General features: G+C 35.4%; 2 protein-coding genes across 2 annotated transcripts; one reads left to right on the top strand and one right to left on the bottom strand.

The window, feature by feature from the left end:
* Nucleotides 1-315: 315 nt before the first annotated feature.
* Nucleotides 316-5,289, bottom strand: LOC130986218 (uncharacterized). Its single transcript, XM_057909554.1, has 7 exons — nucleotides 4,502-5,289; nucleotides 4,356-4,415; nucleotides 2,852-3,670; nucleotides 1,859-2,770; nucleotides 1,453-1,755; nucleotides 1,011-1,374; nucleotides 316-929 (listed from the first exon to the last, which is right to left on the bottom strand). Exons 2-6 carry the CDS (start codon nucleotides 4,374-4,376, stop codon nucleotides 1,186-1,188), a joined length of 2,244 nt encoding a protein of 747 aa, XP_057765537.1. The 5' UTR covers nucleotides 4,377-4,415; nucleotides 4,502-5,289; the 3' UTR covers nucleotides 316-929; nucleotides 1,011-1,185.
* A 6,757-nt stretch (nucleotides 5,290-12,046) lies between these two features.
* On the top strand, nucleotides 12,047-12,643 carry LOC131025542 (secreted RxLR effector protein 161-like). The gene has a single exon (XM_057955335.1). It carries the CDS (start codon nucleotides 12,047-12,049, stop codon nucleotides 12,641-12,643), a length of 597 nt encoding a protein of 198 aa, XP_057811318.1.
* Nucleotides 12,644-20,359: the final 7,716 nt, after the last annotated feature.

The raw sequence follows: 20,359 nt of genomic DNA, 5'->3' as shown, positions 1-20,359 counted from the left end.
CACTTTTGTGGCGGCTAATTGTTCTATTTTGGTTTGTTTGACGTTGATAAATATATTCAATTGTAATATTTGACAAATTCAAACGATAAATCAGACTTACTTAACAATGATCACCATTTACATGTCACTACAATTATGAGTTGAAATTATGAATGAGAATTTGGGAAAACCAACAACTTGTACTAATAATTTTAGAATATACCATTACAGAGTTTGAGATTATGTGATTATGCATTAAACATGTCATTTAAGTTTGAAAAACGACTTAGCCGCCACTAATTAGTTTTTAAAGATGTAGCCGTGGGTAATGAAGATTGCCACGGCTAATCCACACGGCTGCACTTTTGTGGCGGCTAATTAGTTTTTTCATCTTATCTTACAGTTTTATATGCATCACAAGTCATCATGGCAGTAAATATAGATAAAATGATACTAGAATGTAATATAAAAATGTTGTTAAACAAAATAGTCATAAGGATGAAAATACACTATCAAAGTGTATTGGGGGTCGTGCAGAACTCATAGATGGCACTGCCTATCTTGTGCCTATACTCCTGAACATGGTCATTGCCCCATGACAGGCTCGGCGAGTCTGCGATCAAACGCTCTACAGCCATGCACGCGAAAACACCAGAGCTCCATCGGTCAGCCTGTGTGAACTGCTCGGCAGGATCGGCATACTCGATCTGGAGCTGACGCCATTCGAGATTCTGTCTCGGGTTCTCCACAATGCGTGTCCGCTCGAACCAAAGGGACACCTCAAGCACCCGGTAGAAAAGGAGGCCCAAAGGAGCAAGAGCGCGCAGCATGTCGTGGCGTTCCTGTGCCAGGATCCGATACAAGTTCGGATCAAAGACGCGGCATTTACCCGTGAGCATATCAATGCTACAGATAACGAAACGCTGAAGGACAAACACAGGAACAATGACCTGTACATGAAGAAATAATTGATCAACAATCATTATTGATCAACAGTCAAAGTTATTTATGATGTAGGTGTAATTGTGTACCGCAATGGCATCCATCCAATCTCCCTGACTCGATGAGGTACCCCTGCCATACACTGAATACATACGTTTGGCGTGCGGCTGCCACCCCATCACAATTGCCTCAGAGTTTATAAAACGCTGCTCTGAAGGAGAGCTAAACATACGGCGCGCATTCGCCATAAGCTCATTGTATTCTCTATCCAAATAAGTCTGCAAAGAAGAAAAACATTATTTCAAATAATACTTTATTATAAACGCAAAATATGTTAATGCTTACGAAGAATTCCGCATCCAATATGATATGGCTCCTGTGATCGATGTCCTGAAGCAGGTCTGTACCGCTCACCAGCCTATGCCTCAGCGTCATCATGTACGCATCTACATGCTGCACATACTTTAATGTTAATATTAAGTAAACACTGAGGGTACAACATGTAACAAGTGCATCAAAAATATTAGATACCTCGGGCTCGAGCTCTTTAGTCCTGTTCATGAGAGTCACCCAAAACTGCCTCTTGATCGGGTGCCCACTCTCTGTCACCACCAACTTCCTGTAGTTCCCACCACGGAGACGCTCCGCCATACGAGTAAATCCCTGAATATACTTGTTGTCGACGGGTTTCGGCTCGTTGCTGTGAACGTATGGGGATCTCAGCGCAGCCGAAGGCTGCCGCTCACGGTAGCTTCGGCGCAGTTGCGCATCCTCTGGTGGTGGTGGACAAACACTGAGGGGAATGGCAGGTGTTGCCCCAGAAGCAGAAGCTCCCTATATTTACATTAAAACAACACAAGTTAAACATATAAACAGTCCATAAATGACACGTAATTTCAATTAGAAGTAAAATTTAAAACAAATACTGAGCTTTTACCCCACTAAACTGCTGCCATAAACGCTCCATCTCTTCCTGAGAATATCCAGCCTCGGCCAGAATCGGCAGCGAAGAACGAGGCGGCTCGAATGGGTGTGCTGAGCTCGAGGGCTGCTCAGTGTACGAGTAGCGTGGCCCCAGATATGGGGTCAACTGTAGGCCAGCCCCAAAAGTCGTGGGCACACCAAAACCAGTATGCGGGCCCGGTGGGGTTTGATAATCATCACTGCCGGAGTGACCCGCGTCCCTAGCAGGAGACTCGTGTGCAGGGGACCTCTGCTGCGATGGCGCATCCTCGTGCTCGGTCTCGGTCTCGAGCTCGGCCTCGGGCTCGGGCTCACGTCGCCTGTCCGATTGAGGTCTTGGAGCAGGCATGGGCTGACGTACATCGGTGCTATGCGAGCATCGACAACGCATACACCCAAAGGTCTCCTCGGCCCAATTCTTCAGCCTCGTGAATAGGCCCTCCTCCACACGCCTCGCCACCCGGCCCTCACTCTCGCGCACCATCTGTTCCATGCGCTGCCACTCCTGCTCGCTCAAACCAGAAGGCCCATGAGCAGCACTGCTCTCTCCCCCGTATCTGGGCCTCCTTTGACTCTGTGACCTCCGCCCGGAAGTCACGGGGCGATCGTCGCCGCCACTCTGATCCCGCTGGCCACTGCTCGACGAAGACGAAACCACCTGTGGTCTCTGCCGCTTTCCCCGATCTTCGCGCCTTGAACTGCGACGTCGGGGTGCCCTCTGAATAGATGCCTCAGAGCGGTCCCCACCACTCATGTCCGCTCGAGGATGCCTCTGGCCGAAGACGCCCGGACCTGGAAACTGGACATCTCCGTCATTCGCGACCGATAGCCACCAGTGCGTCGTCGCCTCCTGCTGTTCGGGCTGCAACTCATAAAGCCCGTTCTCCTACAATAAAAAATATATGTACATGATGATTAATATTCATAACATCAAATATAATGTCATAATAAACACTTAAATTATTACCGGTGACTCAAATAGGGGCTGCAAATCTTCCTTGATTTTACTCCTGAAGGTCCACCTCTTGAATCTAGGTAATATCCCGGCATTATGTATAGCGACGGCTCTGCCCAAGCCGGGAACAACCTCAAGACCCCAAGTATATAGAGCCCAAGAAGGCCCATAGAAGTGGTACTTCCATTCTTTCGACATCTTCCTCATCCTGTAGTTCAAGCGATTATATGCCGCTGCACCCCAAGGAAATGTGGAGAACTCCGACAAGTCCTCCACCAAAGCCCACGTCCAGATCTCCACGGGTCGTGGCAAATCCACGCCCAAAACAAATGCGTGTAGCACCAACAGGTGGGCCACACGCAGTGCTATCGAGCCGTCGGGGTCGACAATCTCCGTCCACCTCTCAAAAAAAATGTTTGCCAACTCTTGAACTGACAAGCGCTGCCCGCCACAAACTCGTGTGTAGGCTACACAATTCTTCAAATTGTGGGTTGCTGTTGGATCGAAACGATGTGGCCCAAATGGCAATCCGGTCACAAGAGCGAATGCGGCGTGATCAAGGCCAACCTTCCTGCCGTTGATGTAGAACCACATCACATCGTCACAATCCAGCAAAGAACGAGAGACAATATGGTGCAATGCCATGTTGCACCTGTTGCCCGGATCCCAATCCAACAAATGTCCAAAGCAACCCTGCCTGAACGTGGTCTCCAGTGCGTCGCCCCCAATTTCCCTCAGTTGCTCGGGTACAAGGGACAAATAACTGGTCTTGTAGTAAGAACTGATCTGCGTCCCGGGGCGATTTATTGTTTCGGGCCTCCGATAACCCATCTATTCAATACCAAAAATATATCAATTAAAAAGCCAAAATATAATTAATTAAGAAACACCAACTAAAAATAACACAAAATTTAATAATAACATAAACGTGAAAAACATGAAAAAATGTAATAAATTTTAAACATTATGAAAAACATGAAAAAATGTTATTATTCAAATAAATACTTATTCTATATCATACCATACACGAATTCAATTCTTAGGTTGGCAGTCAGATTTAAATTATTGAATTAATTTATTTATTGAAATGATTATAAAATTAAACTAAATCAAATTATATACTAAGTAATTCAAGAAAATAACATAAGTAATTCCACCAAATAGAATTATTATTATTATTATTAATTCACGAAAATAATTATGTACATGTAGAGGATCTTCTCGTTAGTTTCAATTTATGCACTACCCAATTCAATTCTTTGGTTGTGTATTTTATTTAAATTATTGAAATGATTTTAAAATTAAACTAAATCAAATTATATACTAAGTAATTCACAAATAACATAACTAATTCAACCAAAATGACTACCCAATTCACGAACATAATTAAACACAAGTAATTCGAATTAAACAATGTCACCAAAATAATTCACGAAAATAACATGCTTCAACTTGTTGTGGAAAATAACATCCTTATTCAAGAATTTAAATAAAATCAACGAAATAGGATACTTACTTCGTTTGAAGAAGAAGCCATGGTATATGCCTTCAAGTTGAAAAAATCGTGCAAGCCCTCCTTCAAGTTCAAAAAAATTGATTCTCATTCAAACATGGGACAAACAAGAAAAACAAAGCAAAAAAAAAATATTCATTCCAATTTACCTTCGGTGTATGCAAGACGTGAATGCTCTCCTCTCTCTCAAAAATGGACCAGATGCTCTTTCTCCTCTATCTCTCTTTCTCGGCTGCCTCTCTCTCTCACTCTCTCTCAAAAAATAAACCGATGCCGTGAATTCAAATTGGAATGCGGCTAGGTTAAAAGTTGTAATTGTTATACATGTAAATGGCCCCAATTCAAACCTTCTTGGTCAAACAACCCTTAAATTGCCTTGTGAATTTGAGATACAGCCGTGTACATCCCCCAATAAAGCTTCCGCGATTCTCGCCTATCTGTATAGCCGTATGAATTGTCCAATCACCCTTTAAGCTTATAAATTAAAAAAATAAAGGTTTTCGTGTATAAATAGAAGAAATAGTAGTAAATTAAGGGTAAAAAATACGAATATTATATAAAATGATATGAAAAATTATTTTAAACACATTTAATAACTTACCCGCCACAAAAGTGTAGTCGTACGATTTAGCCGTGAGTAGTTTCTTACCCACGGCTAAGGAAGACGGCTACGATTTTTCTGGCGGGTACTTGGTGGCATGGTGTATTATGTTTCAGTGATTCATAATATATGATTTTTTAATTTTTTTATCCATCATTTGCTATTATTTTATGTGTTACAATATTAATTCATATTCCAATCAAATAAACTAAATAAATTTAGACTTATTGAGTTGATTTTGTCAATCTCCTTCTCGTGAATTTACTGCAAAGAAGAAATAGACCCTATAAAGCTGCATTGTAGCCGTATGAATTGTCCAATCACCCTTTAAGCTTATAATTAAAAAAAATTAGGTTTTCGTGTATAAATAGAAGAAATAATAGTAAATTAAGGGTAAAAAATACGAATATTTTATAAAATGATATGAAAAATTATTTTAAAGACATTTAACAACTTACCCGCCAGTACTTAGTAGCCGTCCTGTGTAGCCGTGAGTAGTTTCTTACCCACGGCTACGTCAGCCGGATACATATTTCTGGCGGGTACTGGGTTGTAAGGTGTATTATGATTCATTGATTCATAATATGTGATTTTGTAATTTTGTTATCGACTAGTTGCTATTATTTTATGTGTTACAATATTAATTCATATTCAATCAAATAAACTATATAAATTTAGACTTATTGAGTTTATTTTGTGAATCTCCTTCTCGTGAATTTACTGCAAAGAGATTGTCACCCTATAAAGCTGCATTATGCCCGTGAATTGTCCAATCACCCTTTAAGTTTATAATAATTATACAAATTATGGCTGTTTAAAAATTTAAAATCAACAATATTATGAAACTAGAATTTTTTTAAAGCTAATTAAGTATTTACCCGCCTGTTAATCCTAGCCGGTCCAAGTAGCCGCTGGGATCCATTTCCAGCCGGCTACTTCTAACGGCTACGATTAACTGCCGGGTAATTATTGTATTAGCTTCAAAAAAAAAACTTGTTTCATAATACGCTTCATTTAATTTTTTTTCAACTTTCTTATAGATGTTTAATAACATGAAAACATGTCCTTATTTTTTCGAACTTAAGGCATTTTAGGGTTACAAATAATGACTTAAGTTAGCAAATAATGTCATTTCCTCAGATTTAGAGTCATATTTAACTACCTCTCTTACACATTTTCTTACACAAGTGTACTTGTGTAAGAAAAGTGTAAGAACTTTTACGGAAAACGATGCAAGCCTATCACCATCAATTACAAAGTGGGTAGTTTTATAAGACATCTTATATGGGTGGGTAATTTTGTAAGATAACTAACCAAAGTGGGTACTTTAAATTCCATCCCGGTGCTTTATATAGTTTCTTCAATAAAATTAATAATTAAATAAATAATAAAATATTTTTTACACAATTATAATATTATTTAAATTACATAACAAGTCAAAAAACGAAATAAACATTATTATTTCAGAAATCACAACATTTCTCTCTTATTTTTCATATTTTGAAATCTCTCCATATAATAGTTTCATTAGTTAACATTTACCAACATACTCCCTCCGTCCCACGAATCTTGACACGTTTGGTTTCGTCACGGGAATTAAGGAATTGTAGATTAGTGTTTTAAGGGCCTGTTTTGTAGCCAAGTAGTGGGCATATTGCAATCCAAACTTGGGTATTTTATTAGTTTGGTAGCCATTTGTCAGAACACTGAGGCCCGCTCTTAAAAGACGGCCCGCACCAAAAAGCACTGTTCCTCTACGTAATTGAAACCCGGGGTCACCCTCGTTTCTATTTCCAGGTGTGCTACAGTGGTAGCTGCTATTTTGATGTGTACAATTTTACCCACTATTTCAAAGTTAAAAAAAAAATCTAACTTTCATTTCTCTCTCTCGTTTTTGGTTCTGCTCGACGAACTTGTGTTCTTCGCAGAGGGACAACAAGAAGCAAAGTCACAGATCCTTGTCTATAGGTAAGACTCACAACATCAATGTATGTGAATTTCATTGGATAAACCTTTGCTGGTTTTTTTTTTGAATCAGAAACCCCAATTTTTTTTTTTTTTTTTGAGTATTCAGAAACCCCAATTTCACAAACACACCAATTTGGAAATGTGGTGGCTCAATTTTCACAAACACGATGAGGAGTGCATGTGGGTATATGTTGACTCAATTTTGTGTTAATTATTTGTTGTATTTCGTTGTGCACACAGCTGCCTCATCTGGCCGCGGGATAGCAAAGTCGCCGTATCGTATCTTTGGTTTCTAGAAACGGGAAGGCTTCAATTGTTAACAAAAGGATATTCTGGTAATTTACAAAAAAAATCAGGGACAGAATAGTAAATTCACATACTTTTCACTTTCCTAAGAAAAACTACCAAATATCCCCGTGGGTTTGCTTATTTTTTTTCGATATCTACCAAACATAATTCCCCAGCTAGTAATCTGGCATCACCCAATGAAACGTGGCTGGACTTTAGCATTATGGACTAAACTATAGTCGGCTACAAAACACGCCCTAAGTGTGTAGGTAATAAAGTATAAAAGTGATAAAGTAGGAGAGAGAATGCAATAAAGTGATAAAGTATGAAAGAGAATATAATTAAGATCCCTTATTTTTGGATTAATTATTACCTTATTTGAAAATGTGTCAAGATTCGTGAGACGGCCAAAAAAGAAATATGTGTCAAGATTTGTGGGACGGATGGAGTATATATAGTTTCATTAGTAAACATTTACCAATACAGTTATAGAATTAATGGGTCATTTTAGACTAAAACTATTAGTAAGTCTAACTATACTCATATATATCAAAGTCTAGCTATAGCCAAAAAATTACAAATTCAAAACTCTCAAGAAATATAAGCACTGCATTTAGAGGTCCTTCCCATTCTTAAATTACACACAGATGTGAACACAGAACACAAAAGATTATTCCGACTTCATAATAATATCCAAAAAATTAAGGTATCAATCATATTTGTTAAGTGAATCGAGATAAAATGAAACATTAGTAATTCTCTAAAAATTTTCTTAAAGATGTCCATGAGTTTAGAGTGAGATCTTTGGAAAATCATATACAGATTAAGATGCATTCACTTTAATGGGATAATAATCAATATCGTAAAGTATAGCATGCTTAGAAATTGTGGCAATCAAATAGTATATTTGCTCTCATTCAGTCAAAGTTAGACATGAGCATGAGCGGTAACAAACCTCAAATAAAAGCAGAGGCAATAGATGATTGATGCAAGGATGTTAGAACCTAAAATACTTAAAATACCGCTGATTTTTTTGAAAATTTCAGGGGGGGTCCAGTGACCCCACTGCCCACCCCGGCTCCGCCCATGCATGGTATCATAGAGCTTCAGGTTCAGATCTCTAGTTTTTCCTCTGAAAGTCTGGTTTGTGTTGTCTTCTCCAGTCTGTCTTATTGCTTCTCTCTATTTTCACAGTTATGGTGAAAGGTCAAAATAGTCGTTAGTTTTGCATAGGATCCCCAAAATCCTTTGTTTTTGCATCCGAGTGATAATCCCGGTGTAGTTTTGGTAAATCAACAACTCAATGGTTCCAACTACATCACATGGTCCAGATCTGTTATCACAGTGCTATTGGCGAAGAATAAAATCAGTCCCGTCGATGGTACGATGCCTAAGCCAGCTAAGCACGATCTACAATATCAAAGTTGGATTCGTTGCAACAGCATGGTTGTAGCTTGGCTACGCAACTTAGTTTCTCTTAGTATTTGTTATAGTCTCATGTACTTAGATGTTGCTGCATCTATCTGGTCCGATCCACGTGCTCGCTTATCTCAAGGTGATATTGCTTGTACTTATCAACTTCAACAACAGCTAATGATCCTTACGCAAGAAAAAGATGTAAGTTCGTATTTCACTAGTCCGCGAGTGGTGTGGGATGAGTTTCAGGATTTTGAACTGGTTAGTGTAATTGTGGAGGTTGCAGATGTGGAAGTGCGGGAAAATGGCACGAGATTCAGGAACCGGATCTAATTATGCAATGTTTGATTGGTTTGAACTCTTCATTCGCGCAGCTTCGTTCGCAAAATTTGTCTTCAATTTCACTTTCATCCTTATCCAAAATATTTGCTCTAGCTATCCAGGAAGGGCCTTAGCATGGTATTGATGGAGGTGTGGTCCCTACTGTCACTCATGTGGCTAGTGAACAACCTAGTGCTATGATAAATGCAACTAGTAGTTTTAATCGTGGTCGAGATAAGTTTTTATGCACTCATTGTAGTAGAACAAACCACACAGTTGAAAAATGTTTTGAGTTGCATGACTTTTCTCCTGGTTATTTTCGTAGAAGGGGGGAAATTCTCTGGTAAATACTCCATCCGTCCCATAAAAACATGCATAATTTTCCTTTTCCGTCCATCCCATAAAAATATGTATTCCCCATTTATAGTAATAACTCTCCCACTAAATATCACAATCGATGTGGGACCATTTTTCTACTCACACTATACGTTAAAAGATTTTTTAAAACTCATGTCGTCTCATACTATGCATGTTTTTATGGGACAGAAGGAGTATGATGCTCCTAATACCAGATCTGCTAATATGGTTGAGAAGAGTGCAGTTGATCACAATGTTGGAAAGTCTTCCCCAAAGAATTCTTTTGTACCAGGTCTTACAAGTGATCAATATGTGTAGTTAATAAACTTGTTGCAATCTCAAGCAAAGGCTCCGGTACAAGCAACTCATTCTACTAATTTGGTTTCTCTCCCTACCATTTCTCCTCCTTTCAGTGGTAACATATCTCTTTTCTTTTTCTCCGCCTTTATTTTACTTTTCTCATATTTATGGTTAGTAGACACTGGATCAACGCATCACATGTGTTGTGATGAGAATATGTTTACTTCCTCCGGGGGCCCGACTTTGAGAGCGGCATTGTTCACACCTCTGTGGATCTGCCTAATGGCATAAGTGTGGTTGTTACTCACATAGGAACTATCAAACTTTCTTCCTCTATAACTCTTACTTCGGTGTTACTCTTGTTCCTTCATTTCAATACAATCTATTGTCTATTAGTGCCTTGACTGACTCTTCTCAATGTGTTGTTAAGATCACTTCTACCTCTTGTGAAATACATGAAGCTTTACGGGGAATTACAATTGGGAAGGGTAGGAGACAATCTTTATGTCCTTGATGTTACTCCTACAGCTACTCCACCTACTCCAAGTATTCATGCTAGTGATGCAGCTGATATATGGCATGCTAGATTAGGACACTTATCCTCTTCTAAACTAGACCTTTTATCTCATGTACTCGCTATTTTGGCAAAGCATCGAATGTCTGTGATGTTTGTCATCTCTCCAAACAGAGAAAGTTATCTTTTCATGTTTCTACAAGTGTCTCTTCTTGTAATTTTGATCTCATTCATTGTGATGTTTGGGGTCCTTTTAAACCTCCTACTGTACAAGGCTATTGTTACTTTGTTACTATAGTATATGACTATTCTCGGTTTGTTTAGACATTTTTGCTCAAACTTAAATCAGATGTCAAAGATGTTCTCACACAATTCTTCAACACTGTGTTCACTCAATTCTCTAAGAAAATCAAAACAATTCGTTGTGATAATGCTCCAGAATTTAACCTTCATATTCTCTATGTTTCTTTTGGAACTATCATCCATCATTCATGTGTTGAAACACCTCAACAGAATGCCCGAGTTGAAAGGAAACATCAACACTTATTAAATGTTGCTCGTGGCCTTTTGTTTTAGTCTCACCTTCCCATTGTTTATTGGGAAAAATGCGTCCTGGCTGCTTCTTACCTTATTAACCGTATTCATTCCCCTGCTTTGCCCAATCATCTAACTCCTTTTGAAATTCTCTTCCAAAAACCACCTTCATATGATCATCTCCATGTTTTTGGTTGCTTGTGCTACGTTTCCACGTTGGAAATTGATAAATATAAGTTTTCTCCCAGGTCTACCAAATGTCTTTTTCTAGGGTATCCTACAGGTTATAAAGGGTACAAGGTTCTCAACTTTGAAAATAATGTGATCTATACCAGTCGGAATGTCATCTTCCATGAAGATGTCTTTCTTCTTTCTCATCTTCCATCTTCTGATTTTCCTACTGTTACAGAACCTCACTCTTCTCTCCCATCTCCTTCTGCCATCTCTAATGCTCTTGTACCTATCATTTCTTCCTCTCCACATCCTCCACCTTTTCTCACTACCCATTTTGGTCGAACCGTCCATCAACCCTTACACCTTGCAGATTTCCAATGTCACTCTACATTGGTTTCTTCTACACACCCTCTTCATACTTATCTTACATATACCAAACTCACTCCCTCCTATTTTGCTTTTATTACCTTTATCTCTGATGTACTTGAGCCCTCTTGCTATTCTCAGGCTGCACTGATATCTTGAGTGGCAGCAAGCTATGAAAGAAGAACTCTCGGCTCTCCTTGCTAATCATACTTGGTTTACTATTGGTTGTAAGTGGGTGTACCGCATTAAGTTTCATGTCGATGGGTCTATAGAACGTTATAAGGCTCGGTTGGTTGCCAAGGGGTATATTCAACAAGCTGGGTGGATTATTTGGACACTTTCTCTTCCGTGGCTAAGCTTGTGACAATAAAGGTTATGCTTTCTTTGGCTGCTATTCATGATTGGCATTTGACTCACATGGATATTAATAACGCTTTTCTTCATGGTTCTCTTTCTGAGGATATCTACATGAATGTTCCACCGGGTTTGCTCAGTCAGGGGGAGTATGTTCCACTAGGCACCATTTGTAAGCTTACTAAATCTTTTTATGGTCTTAAGCAGGCATCTCGGCACTGGTACCTAAAGTTATTTGAGATTTTGTCTGGCTTTGGTTTGGAGCAGTCCGCCTCAGATCATTCTTTCTTTTACAAGAATATTAATGGTGCTTTCCTTGGTTTGGTTGTATATATGGATGATATACTGGTGGCATGTGATTCAGTACATGTAGTTGAGGACTTCAAGAAGTTCTTGGCTAATCATTTCAAGTTTAAGGATCTTGGTCGTCCAAAATAGTTTCTGGGAATAGAAATTATGTAAAATAATTCTAGAATCTTCATTTGTCCGAGGAAATATGCTATGGATTTAGTCACTAATGCAGGATTGTTGGGATGTAAACCTTGTAGCACACATATGAATTCTAGAAAGTCATTGCAGCAAGATGTTGGTACTCCACTCAATGATGTTACTCAATACCGTAGACTCATTAGAAGGCTCTTGTATCTATGCATAACTAGGTCAGATATTACTTTTGTAGTTCACAAGTTAAGTCAATTTCTTACTAAGCCATGTGATGGACATATGTTGGCAGCTGAACGTGTTCTAAAATATTTGAAAGGAACACTAGGACATAGCTTGCATTATGCGAGCAACTTCAGTTTAGAAGTTAGCATGTTCTCTGATGCAGATTGGGCATCATGTCCAGACACAAGACGTTCAGTTTCTGGTTTTTGCTTGTTCATTGGATCCTCGTTGGTGTCTTGGCGCTCGAAGAAACAACACACCATCTCTAGATCATCGACGAAAGCCGAGTACAGAGTCATGGTCGTTGCTTGCTGTGAGGTTGTGTGGATAACAACACTCCTTGCAGATTTTGGGGTTGTTCTTAAGTGCCCTACTCCTCTTTATTGTGATAATCAGGCAGCCATTTATCACTTCAAATCCAGTCTTCCATGATCATACAAAGCATATTGAAATCTAATGTCACACCGGTCCGTGAGGGAAAAATACCTATCGGGATTGTCGAAATTGATCAAACCTTTGCACATAAAAAATGATACCAGCTTGCAGACATTTTTACTAAACCTCTTGCAGCACCAACTTTTGAGCATATCCTGAACAAGATGGATTTCATCACTCTCTACTCTCCATCTTGAGGGGGGTGTTGAAAGTAAGCATGCAGCAAACACGTGAGAGAGTGCACCACATAGCAGTTGCACCTATCTTTGCTTTGTTGTTGTTCTTGTCTAAATAAAGTGTTGTTGCTTGTATCACGCTTTTAATTAGTTTTGCTGAGTCGGCATACTTTAGGTGCTTTATATAGATGGAACGGTGCTTCAGCTGCGTAACTTTGTAGATTCACACTTTACACAAGCAATGCAATTTGGTTCTTTCTTCTCTATTTCTCATTCATCTTTTTACTTTTAACAAAAAATCGACGACGCTTCATTGATTGTACTTTGCGCTTTCACAGGAAATATTCATAAATGTTTGCTTCTTCGGATAATTGGATATTCAAAAGAGGACAATGTCAGGAAAAAAAACTAAGGGAATAGAAATATAAACTTAAATATGCTCATTAATTTTCACATTATCAGTTATCTTTGTCTATGTACTTGCTTTGTGCACGAGAAAACTTCGTAAGAGTGGGTAGCACGAATTTTAAAATGAGGTTGTTAAGTGTATTGAGAATGGTGAAAATGTATTATAATTAGTATAGAGAGAGTAAGAATTGGAGGAAAAAGTGAAAAGTAAATGTAGTAGTATTATAAGTGGTGGGATATAGTACAAAAAAATTAATAAGAAACTTTTTTTTGTAGACATCCAAAAAAGAAAAGTAAAAAGTTTATCATGGACCAAGATCTTTTGTTTATAGGTTAATTGTATGTAGATGCACGAACTAAATCCAAATTTTGATTTTTAGCTAGATCTATTTTTTTGGTCAAAAAATACATAAAATTTTAATTATTTGGAATTTGGCCTGACTCCAAAAGTTCACCGACAATAACTTTATTGACAATAACTTTATTGACAATAACTTTATTGTCTGGAATCTGATAGATAATTGGAAGGTATTGTTGGGAACCTTTGGATGATAACTCTATAATGATAATCATATTGTTGGGTTTTGGCCACCAAAAGTAGTTAAAAAAAGAAAAATATATGGTTTCATGACATAATATAGTAGTTTATTTTTATTTTTTTTTTGTCAAATTTCATTATATTTATATTGCTAGAATGAAGTCGTTATATTATAGTGATGAAACAATGTAGAATTATTGCTGAAAAATGGAGATGCTTCAATTTAAAAGGTTAGATGTAATTGTAATATTTTAAAAATCATGTGAATTATAAATTTGGATAAATGTTTGTGTTACTTGAGGCAAATTAATCCTTTGAACAATGCTTAAACAGTAAAATTAATTAAAAGCGAACATGTCTGATGTGGGAAGATACCTTCAACTGGAAAAGTCAATGTCTTTTATCTTTATAAGACTATATATACCTATACATACACACACACATATATATATATATAGCTTACATTTTTTTAGATAGGGTAAATGTCACTTTATGTCCCATCGTTTAGCTGAATTATCGATTATGTCTCAACTTTTCGATAATATCTAATTTGTACTCAACCTATCAATATTTTTTTAATTGTGTCCCGTTAAAAATTTCAGGCGCCTGGAAGATGATGTGGAACGCTAGAAATTTATTAGGTGGAATTTTAAATACATTTGGAATTTGCAGCATTATTAATATACTTAACAAAAAAATATGACAAATATCTATGTGGCAACAACATATACAAAATCCTAAAACCAAAACAGAAATCGATTATAAAGTGGCGGTGGCGGTGGAGCTGTATTTGCAGAATAAACAGAAATTGAAAATCAAAATTGAAGAAGAAGAAGAAGAAGAAGAAGAGTGCCGTTCATGGTGAAATCTTTTCAAAATTTAAATAGCATAATCAATTAAATATTCACAAGTCACAACCGAATAATATGGCTAAGCTCTTATCTACAAGAATCAAGAGACAAAAATCAAGATTTAGGGCGCCATTAACAACCTACCAGAGAGGAATGAATCGCCGTCGCGCAAGGTGGAAAGATGGGCGAATCGATTTCTTTGAATTTCTTTAGGGAAAGCTTCGTATGGGAAAGCTAAAGTCGAAACCCTCCTTCGAATTTTCTCTCAAAATCTTCAACCTTTGTTCTTTCGAATGGAAGGAGGGAAAGAGTGTCTAGGCTTCGAATTCCCTACTTGGATTTGGGATTTTTGTTCAAACCCTGAAATTTTTAACGGGACACAATTAAAAAAGTATTGATAGATTGGGTACCAATTAGATATTATCGAAAAGTTGGGATATAATCGATAATTCAGCCAAACGATAGGACATAAAGTGACATTTACCCTTTTTGATATAATGTTAGTTTATTTTTAAGTTGTGTTCTCTTTAATTGATAAATTTATCATTGAAAATTGAGAGATAATTAGTCAAAAATGTCATAATCCTTAAATTGTATGTTAAAAATGCCCTATTTTATAAATTTTAAATTTTCACTCCTAATAAAAAATTATGTCTCTAAATCTCTTTTCACTTTTCCTTTATTTTCTATAAAATAGAATTTCATCATATTTCATTCATTCTTTCACATCAAGAAGGGATAATATTATTTTTTATTTTTGGTGTGATAATATCATCTTTCCTTGAAGTGAAAATAAATGATGAAAAATGATAAAATTCTCTTTCGTAAAAAAAAGAAGAAAAAAAAAAGAAATTTAATAAGAATTTTTTTTATTATTCTTTGTATTTGCATAATAAATTTAGAGGAAACTTATAAAAAAAATACCACCTTTTAAAAGTGATATGTTTTTTAGCCCATCTTTAAAAACAACTCTTTTGTATACCAAAATAAATTAAAAGACTAAAATACCCTTTACGTCCCCATTATTTTAATTTTCGCGCAACATTACACGTGCCCACGATCATGATCACGATGGTGGACACGATCATGCATGTCCACGATGGGCACAATCGTGGGCACGATGGTGTTCATCGTATCCACGATCGTGGACACGATGGTGGACACGATCATGCCCATCGTGCCCACAATGGTGGACACGATCGTACCCATCGTGTCCACGATCGTGGGCGCGTGTCATGTTGCACGGAAATTAAAGTGGTGAGGACCGTAAATGGTATTTTAGTCTTTTAATTCATTTTGGTATACAAAAGAGTTGTTTTTAAAAAGGGGCTAAAAAACATATCACTTTTAAAATGTGGTATTTAAAATCTTGAACCCCGTAAATTTATCAATTAGGAGTAATTTTTTTTGACATTTATCAATTAAATTTATTGATCCAAGATAACGCATCCTAGATTAATGAAGGAATTTGATGCCTGGGCCTACTATCGACGACGCCACGAGTCAACATTTGCTGACTATATTTAATTAATTGGGAGCATTAAAACATGATTTGGCCACTAATCACTCAAATTATTTTCTTCGACAAAGTGACCGTTGTGGCATTTTTTGGCGCAGATAAGACAGGAAGAAGTCAAATCAATTTGTGATTCAATTTGGAGATTATGTTTTGAAAATACAACTAATCCCAAAACAATAATTTTTCATTAATTTATTACATTAAAAAATCAATTGGTCTGGTGGCTAGAATTAAAGCAGATCTTCCAATGAGCTAATTGAATTGTCAAAGTTATATAGCTGTAACATCCAATAACTAAGGTTGCATTTCGTATATACGTATATATTACTCCCTCCATCTCATATAAAATTATACTATATTTTTTTATTATTTTAAAATATTTTATAAGAGTGTGCACTTTTTTTTATGAGCACTTCTTTCACTAATAAAAATGAGCCCCTTCTACCACTAATAACACACTCATCTAATATTTTCTCCGTCCTACTTCAAGTATTTTTTTTATTGTCCCATTTTAAATATCTTTGTTTCCCTTTATAGAAAAAGTAAGTCCCAAAAACTAAAAATCTTTGGGGCCAGATCACATTTTCAATTCTACACTACACCACTTAATAATCTAATTAATTTTTTTCTAAATTATCGTGCCGAAAATAAACAGGATACTTGAAGTGGGACGAAGAAAATATTTATTAAAACTCATGCCACCAACAATCATGTACACTCTTATAGGACGAAGAAAATATATCATTTTATTTAAATAATGAATAAATACATATGTTAATTGGGTCAAATACCCACTTTCATAATTTATATGTGAAATATACCCATCTTCGTAATAAACATGATGAATCGACTCAAATTTATGTGAAGTATCATTCTTACTCTTGAATGTTGATAGATTTACATTATTTTTTATAAAAGTTCTTACACTTTTCTTACACAAGTATCTTCGTATAAAAGTAAGATAATTATTAGTTAGAAATATATACAAAATTTTAAAATAAGATAATTATTGATTATTCACGTTACTTTCATCCATTAATTGGTGAAAAAAAAAACTTAAACGTAATTAAAAACTTACACATAGAACTCATACAATATCTTTTTTTAGAGCCAGAGCTAATGCCATAATATTAAAAGGGGGAAAATAAACCCAGAACGTTCTAGGGCCATCCAATGAAGAAAATGCTACATGTATCAAATTTCAAAGTTATAGTTGACAAATGACAAAATTAAAAGTTGATCCTTGTTAAAGAAAATAAAGTTTAAGTTGGGACTGGTGACATCGCAATTATATTCATATTTATACAGTCACAGAATATGACCTGTCTAAAAAGGATGTTAATTGGGACCAAAAAGTTGTTATACATCTTCACAATACGCCACACCACTTTATTACTTTATTACGCTCTCTCCCATAATAATTGAGATAATTTTTTTGAACACGAGATTTAAAAAATTATTATTTAATATATTAAATATATTTAATTATATATAATTAAAAAATAAAAAGAAATAAATATTAATTAGAGTAATTAAAAAAAGATTAATTAATTTTATTAATAAATTCTTGAATTCTCTAATTTTTATCCAAAAACAAAATAAAAGACGATCCAAAAAAATAGAATAATTTTTAAAAATATTTCGAGTTCTGGATTTTGTGAGTTAGTGGGATATCCTAACTTTATAGAAACCTGGAAACCATGCGTGCACTTTAGCACAGGGGATAGCGAGATATAGGGACAACTGTATTTAAAATTTAGGAACAATAACTTAGTTATTTGGGCATCATGATTTTTGAAAAATAGATAGCTCCATCATCACATTCCTCCAAACATTTTCCTATAGTAATCATCATCTTTTGTTACTTATAATACATAGGGAATAGGAGCACGATTAACTACCGCCACTATTATGTTAATATCTATATCTATGATTTACATAAATTTATTTAGTGTTGAAACCTTCGAAGTAATTTTATGTTTATTCCTTTTCGACCCTAAATAAAAAAAAAAAAATGTTTCTCCGTTTGCTTTTCTGCAAGCCAGTATGTATATTTTTCTTTTTCTTAAAAAACTAGGGTCTATTACTTTAAGTTGTGATTTAAAATTATTTTATATTATTTTTATGATCATAATATATAAAATATTTATTCCCACCGTCTCACTATAAGTGACTCAAACCTTTTCGACACGAAAATTAAAGAGAAAGTGTAAATTGATTAAAAGTGGTATGACCTACGGGTTAAAATTTTCCATTTATGGAAATAAGCCACATATAATGGGACAGCTAAAATGGAATACATGCTACTTTTAGTGGGACGGGAGTATTATTTTTTAATTAATTAAATTAAATTAATGATACATTTTAACTGATATTAATCTCAATCACTTTCTTAATTAAATACTATTAATTTTTTATTGAAATAATAGAAATACCATATAATATCAGTTTTCATTTGACGAATTTTTATAAAAACGTCAATGTGAGATTGTAAGATTGTAGATTTTAGAAAAAATAAAATAAAAACATATGTAAATTTGATATAAGATATGATAGAGGACTGATGTGCCGCATTGTTATTGTTAATTAATTGTATCGTTTGGAGTTTGTAAGACTAAAATTGAATGATGAACATCATCTCGTTTGGAGATTGAAAGATCGTAATTGATTTTTGTGTATCATTTCATTTGGAACTTGAAAGGCCACAACACAATTCTGAGCATCATTTCATCTGGAGTTTGAAAGATCATAACTAGGTTATGAAGCATCATCTCGTCTGGAGCTTGAAAAAAATCATTTATAACTTTTAAGCATTATCTCGTCTAAAACTGGATAGACGATAATTGAGTTATGATGATCCATCACTTTTGAAGTTTGAAATAACAACATCAAATGTAAAATCATAGTAAATCATACTTCCAATTGTCAGCTCTCTAGCAAACAAAAATCCAACAACTTAATTAATACTACATTTGTCTCATTACAAATGTCCCACTTTTCATAATGGGATGTCCCATTACAAATATCTCATTCATTTTTTGGCAACATATTCCCTCTCTATACGGCTATACCTAATATTTAAACAATTTTCATCAATCCACTTCATCTACTAATTACACATTTTTAATCTATGTGCCCAAAAGTAATGGGACGGAGGGAGTAACACTTAAAATTTTAATTATATTTAGTAATTTATAATTTGAGTTTAATTGATAGTAATTAGAGTTCAGTAATTCATATTCAAAATTTTGTTTAAAAATAACAACAAAATGACTATTAATCTACATTAAAGAAAAAATATAAAAATATACGTGAATAGTTATTTTGTTTGACTATATTAAAGAAGTGAAAAACACATGTATATAGTATATATATATATTGTGTATAATTTATATAGATGTATATTGCATAAAAATATAATATCTTACAATTATTAGTTGTTAATGGGTAAAATGCCCACATTTATAACTTGCAATTAAAATTGCCCACTATTATAAAAAACTTGATCATATGCCCAAATTATATTACCCCTTAATTTTGATGGCTTTACATTATTTTGTATGTAAAGTCTTACGCTTTTCTTACACAAGTACAATTGTGTACTCATGTAAGAAATATATGCCGTTATTGAGAAGAAAATGTCGATGTCGGTTAATCATTTATAAACATTTGAGTATTTATTTTATTAAATAATACATTATATTCTCGAATTATATTTATTAATTATGAAAAATATATATATATTTTACGCAAGGAAATTTAATTCCCTACCTAACAATATAGGTAGCCGGTCGCAAAAATAGGTAGCTAGTCGGCCATTCCAGGTAGCCACCGGTCGGCTACCTTGTTCTGTTACAAATTGTGTAATGAGAATTCGTGCTACTTATTTTGCATGCATGCGGTGATTTAAAATTCACGTGAGTGTATTGTCAAATTTATTATTGTGTGAGCTAGGACAATAATTTATGTACATCACTTTGATAAATTTAAAGCGACCCAAACAATGGCAATCAAACACAAACGCAAATCCAAAATCAATTGGCAAGAGTCCACTTCCACTGTATTTTGAGAAATATTTGAGAAGAGCATATTGCAATTTTAGGCAAGAGTTCCCTCCCCCCCCCAAAAAAAAGTAACCATCCATATTATAGTTTAAATTGCATGAATTGATGTTAAGTTTTGAAGTATTAAATTATTGAAATGTTGAGCATGTTTATCTTT

Source organism: Salvia miltiorrhiza, chromosome 5, assembly GCF_028751815.1.
Source record: "Salvia miltiorrhiza cultivar Shanhuang (shh) chromosome 5, IMPLAD_Smil_shh, whole genome shotgun sequence".
Classification (NCBI taxonomy): Eukaryota; Viridiplantae; Streptophyta; class Magnoliopsida; order Lamiales; family Lamiaceae; genus Salvia; species Salvia miltiorrhiza.
This window is presented reverse-complemented; position numbering and strand designations above follow the sequence as displayed.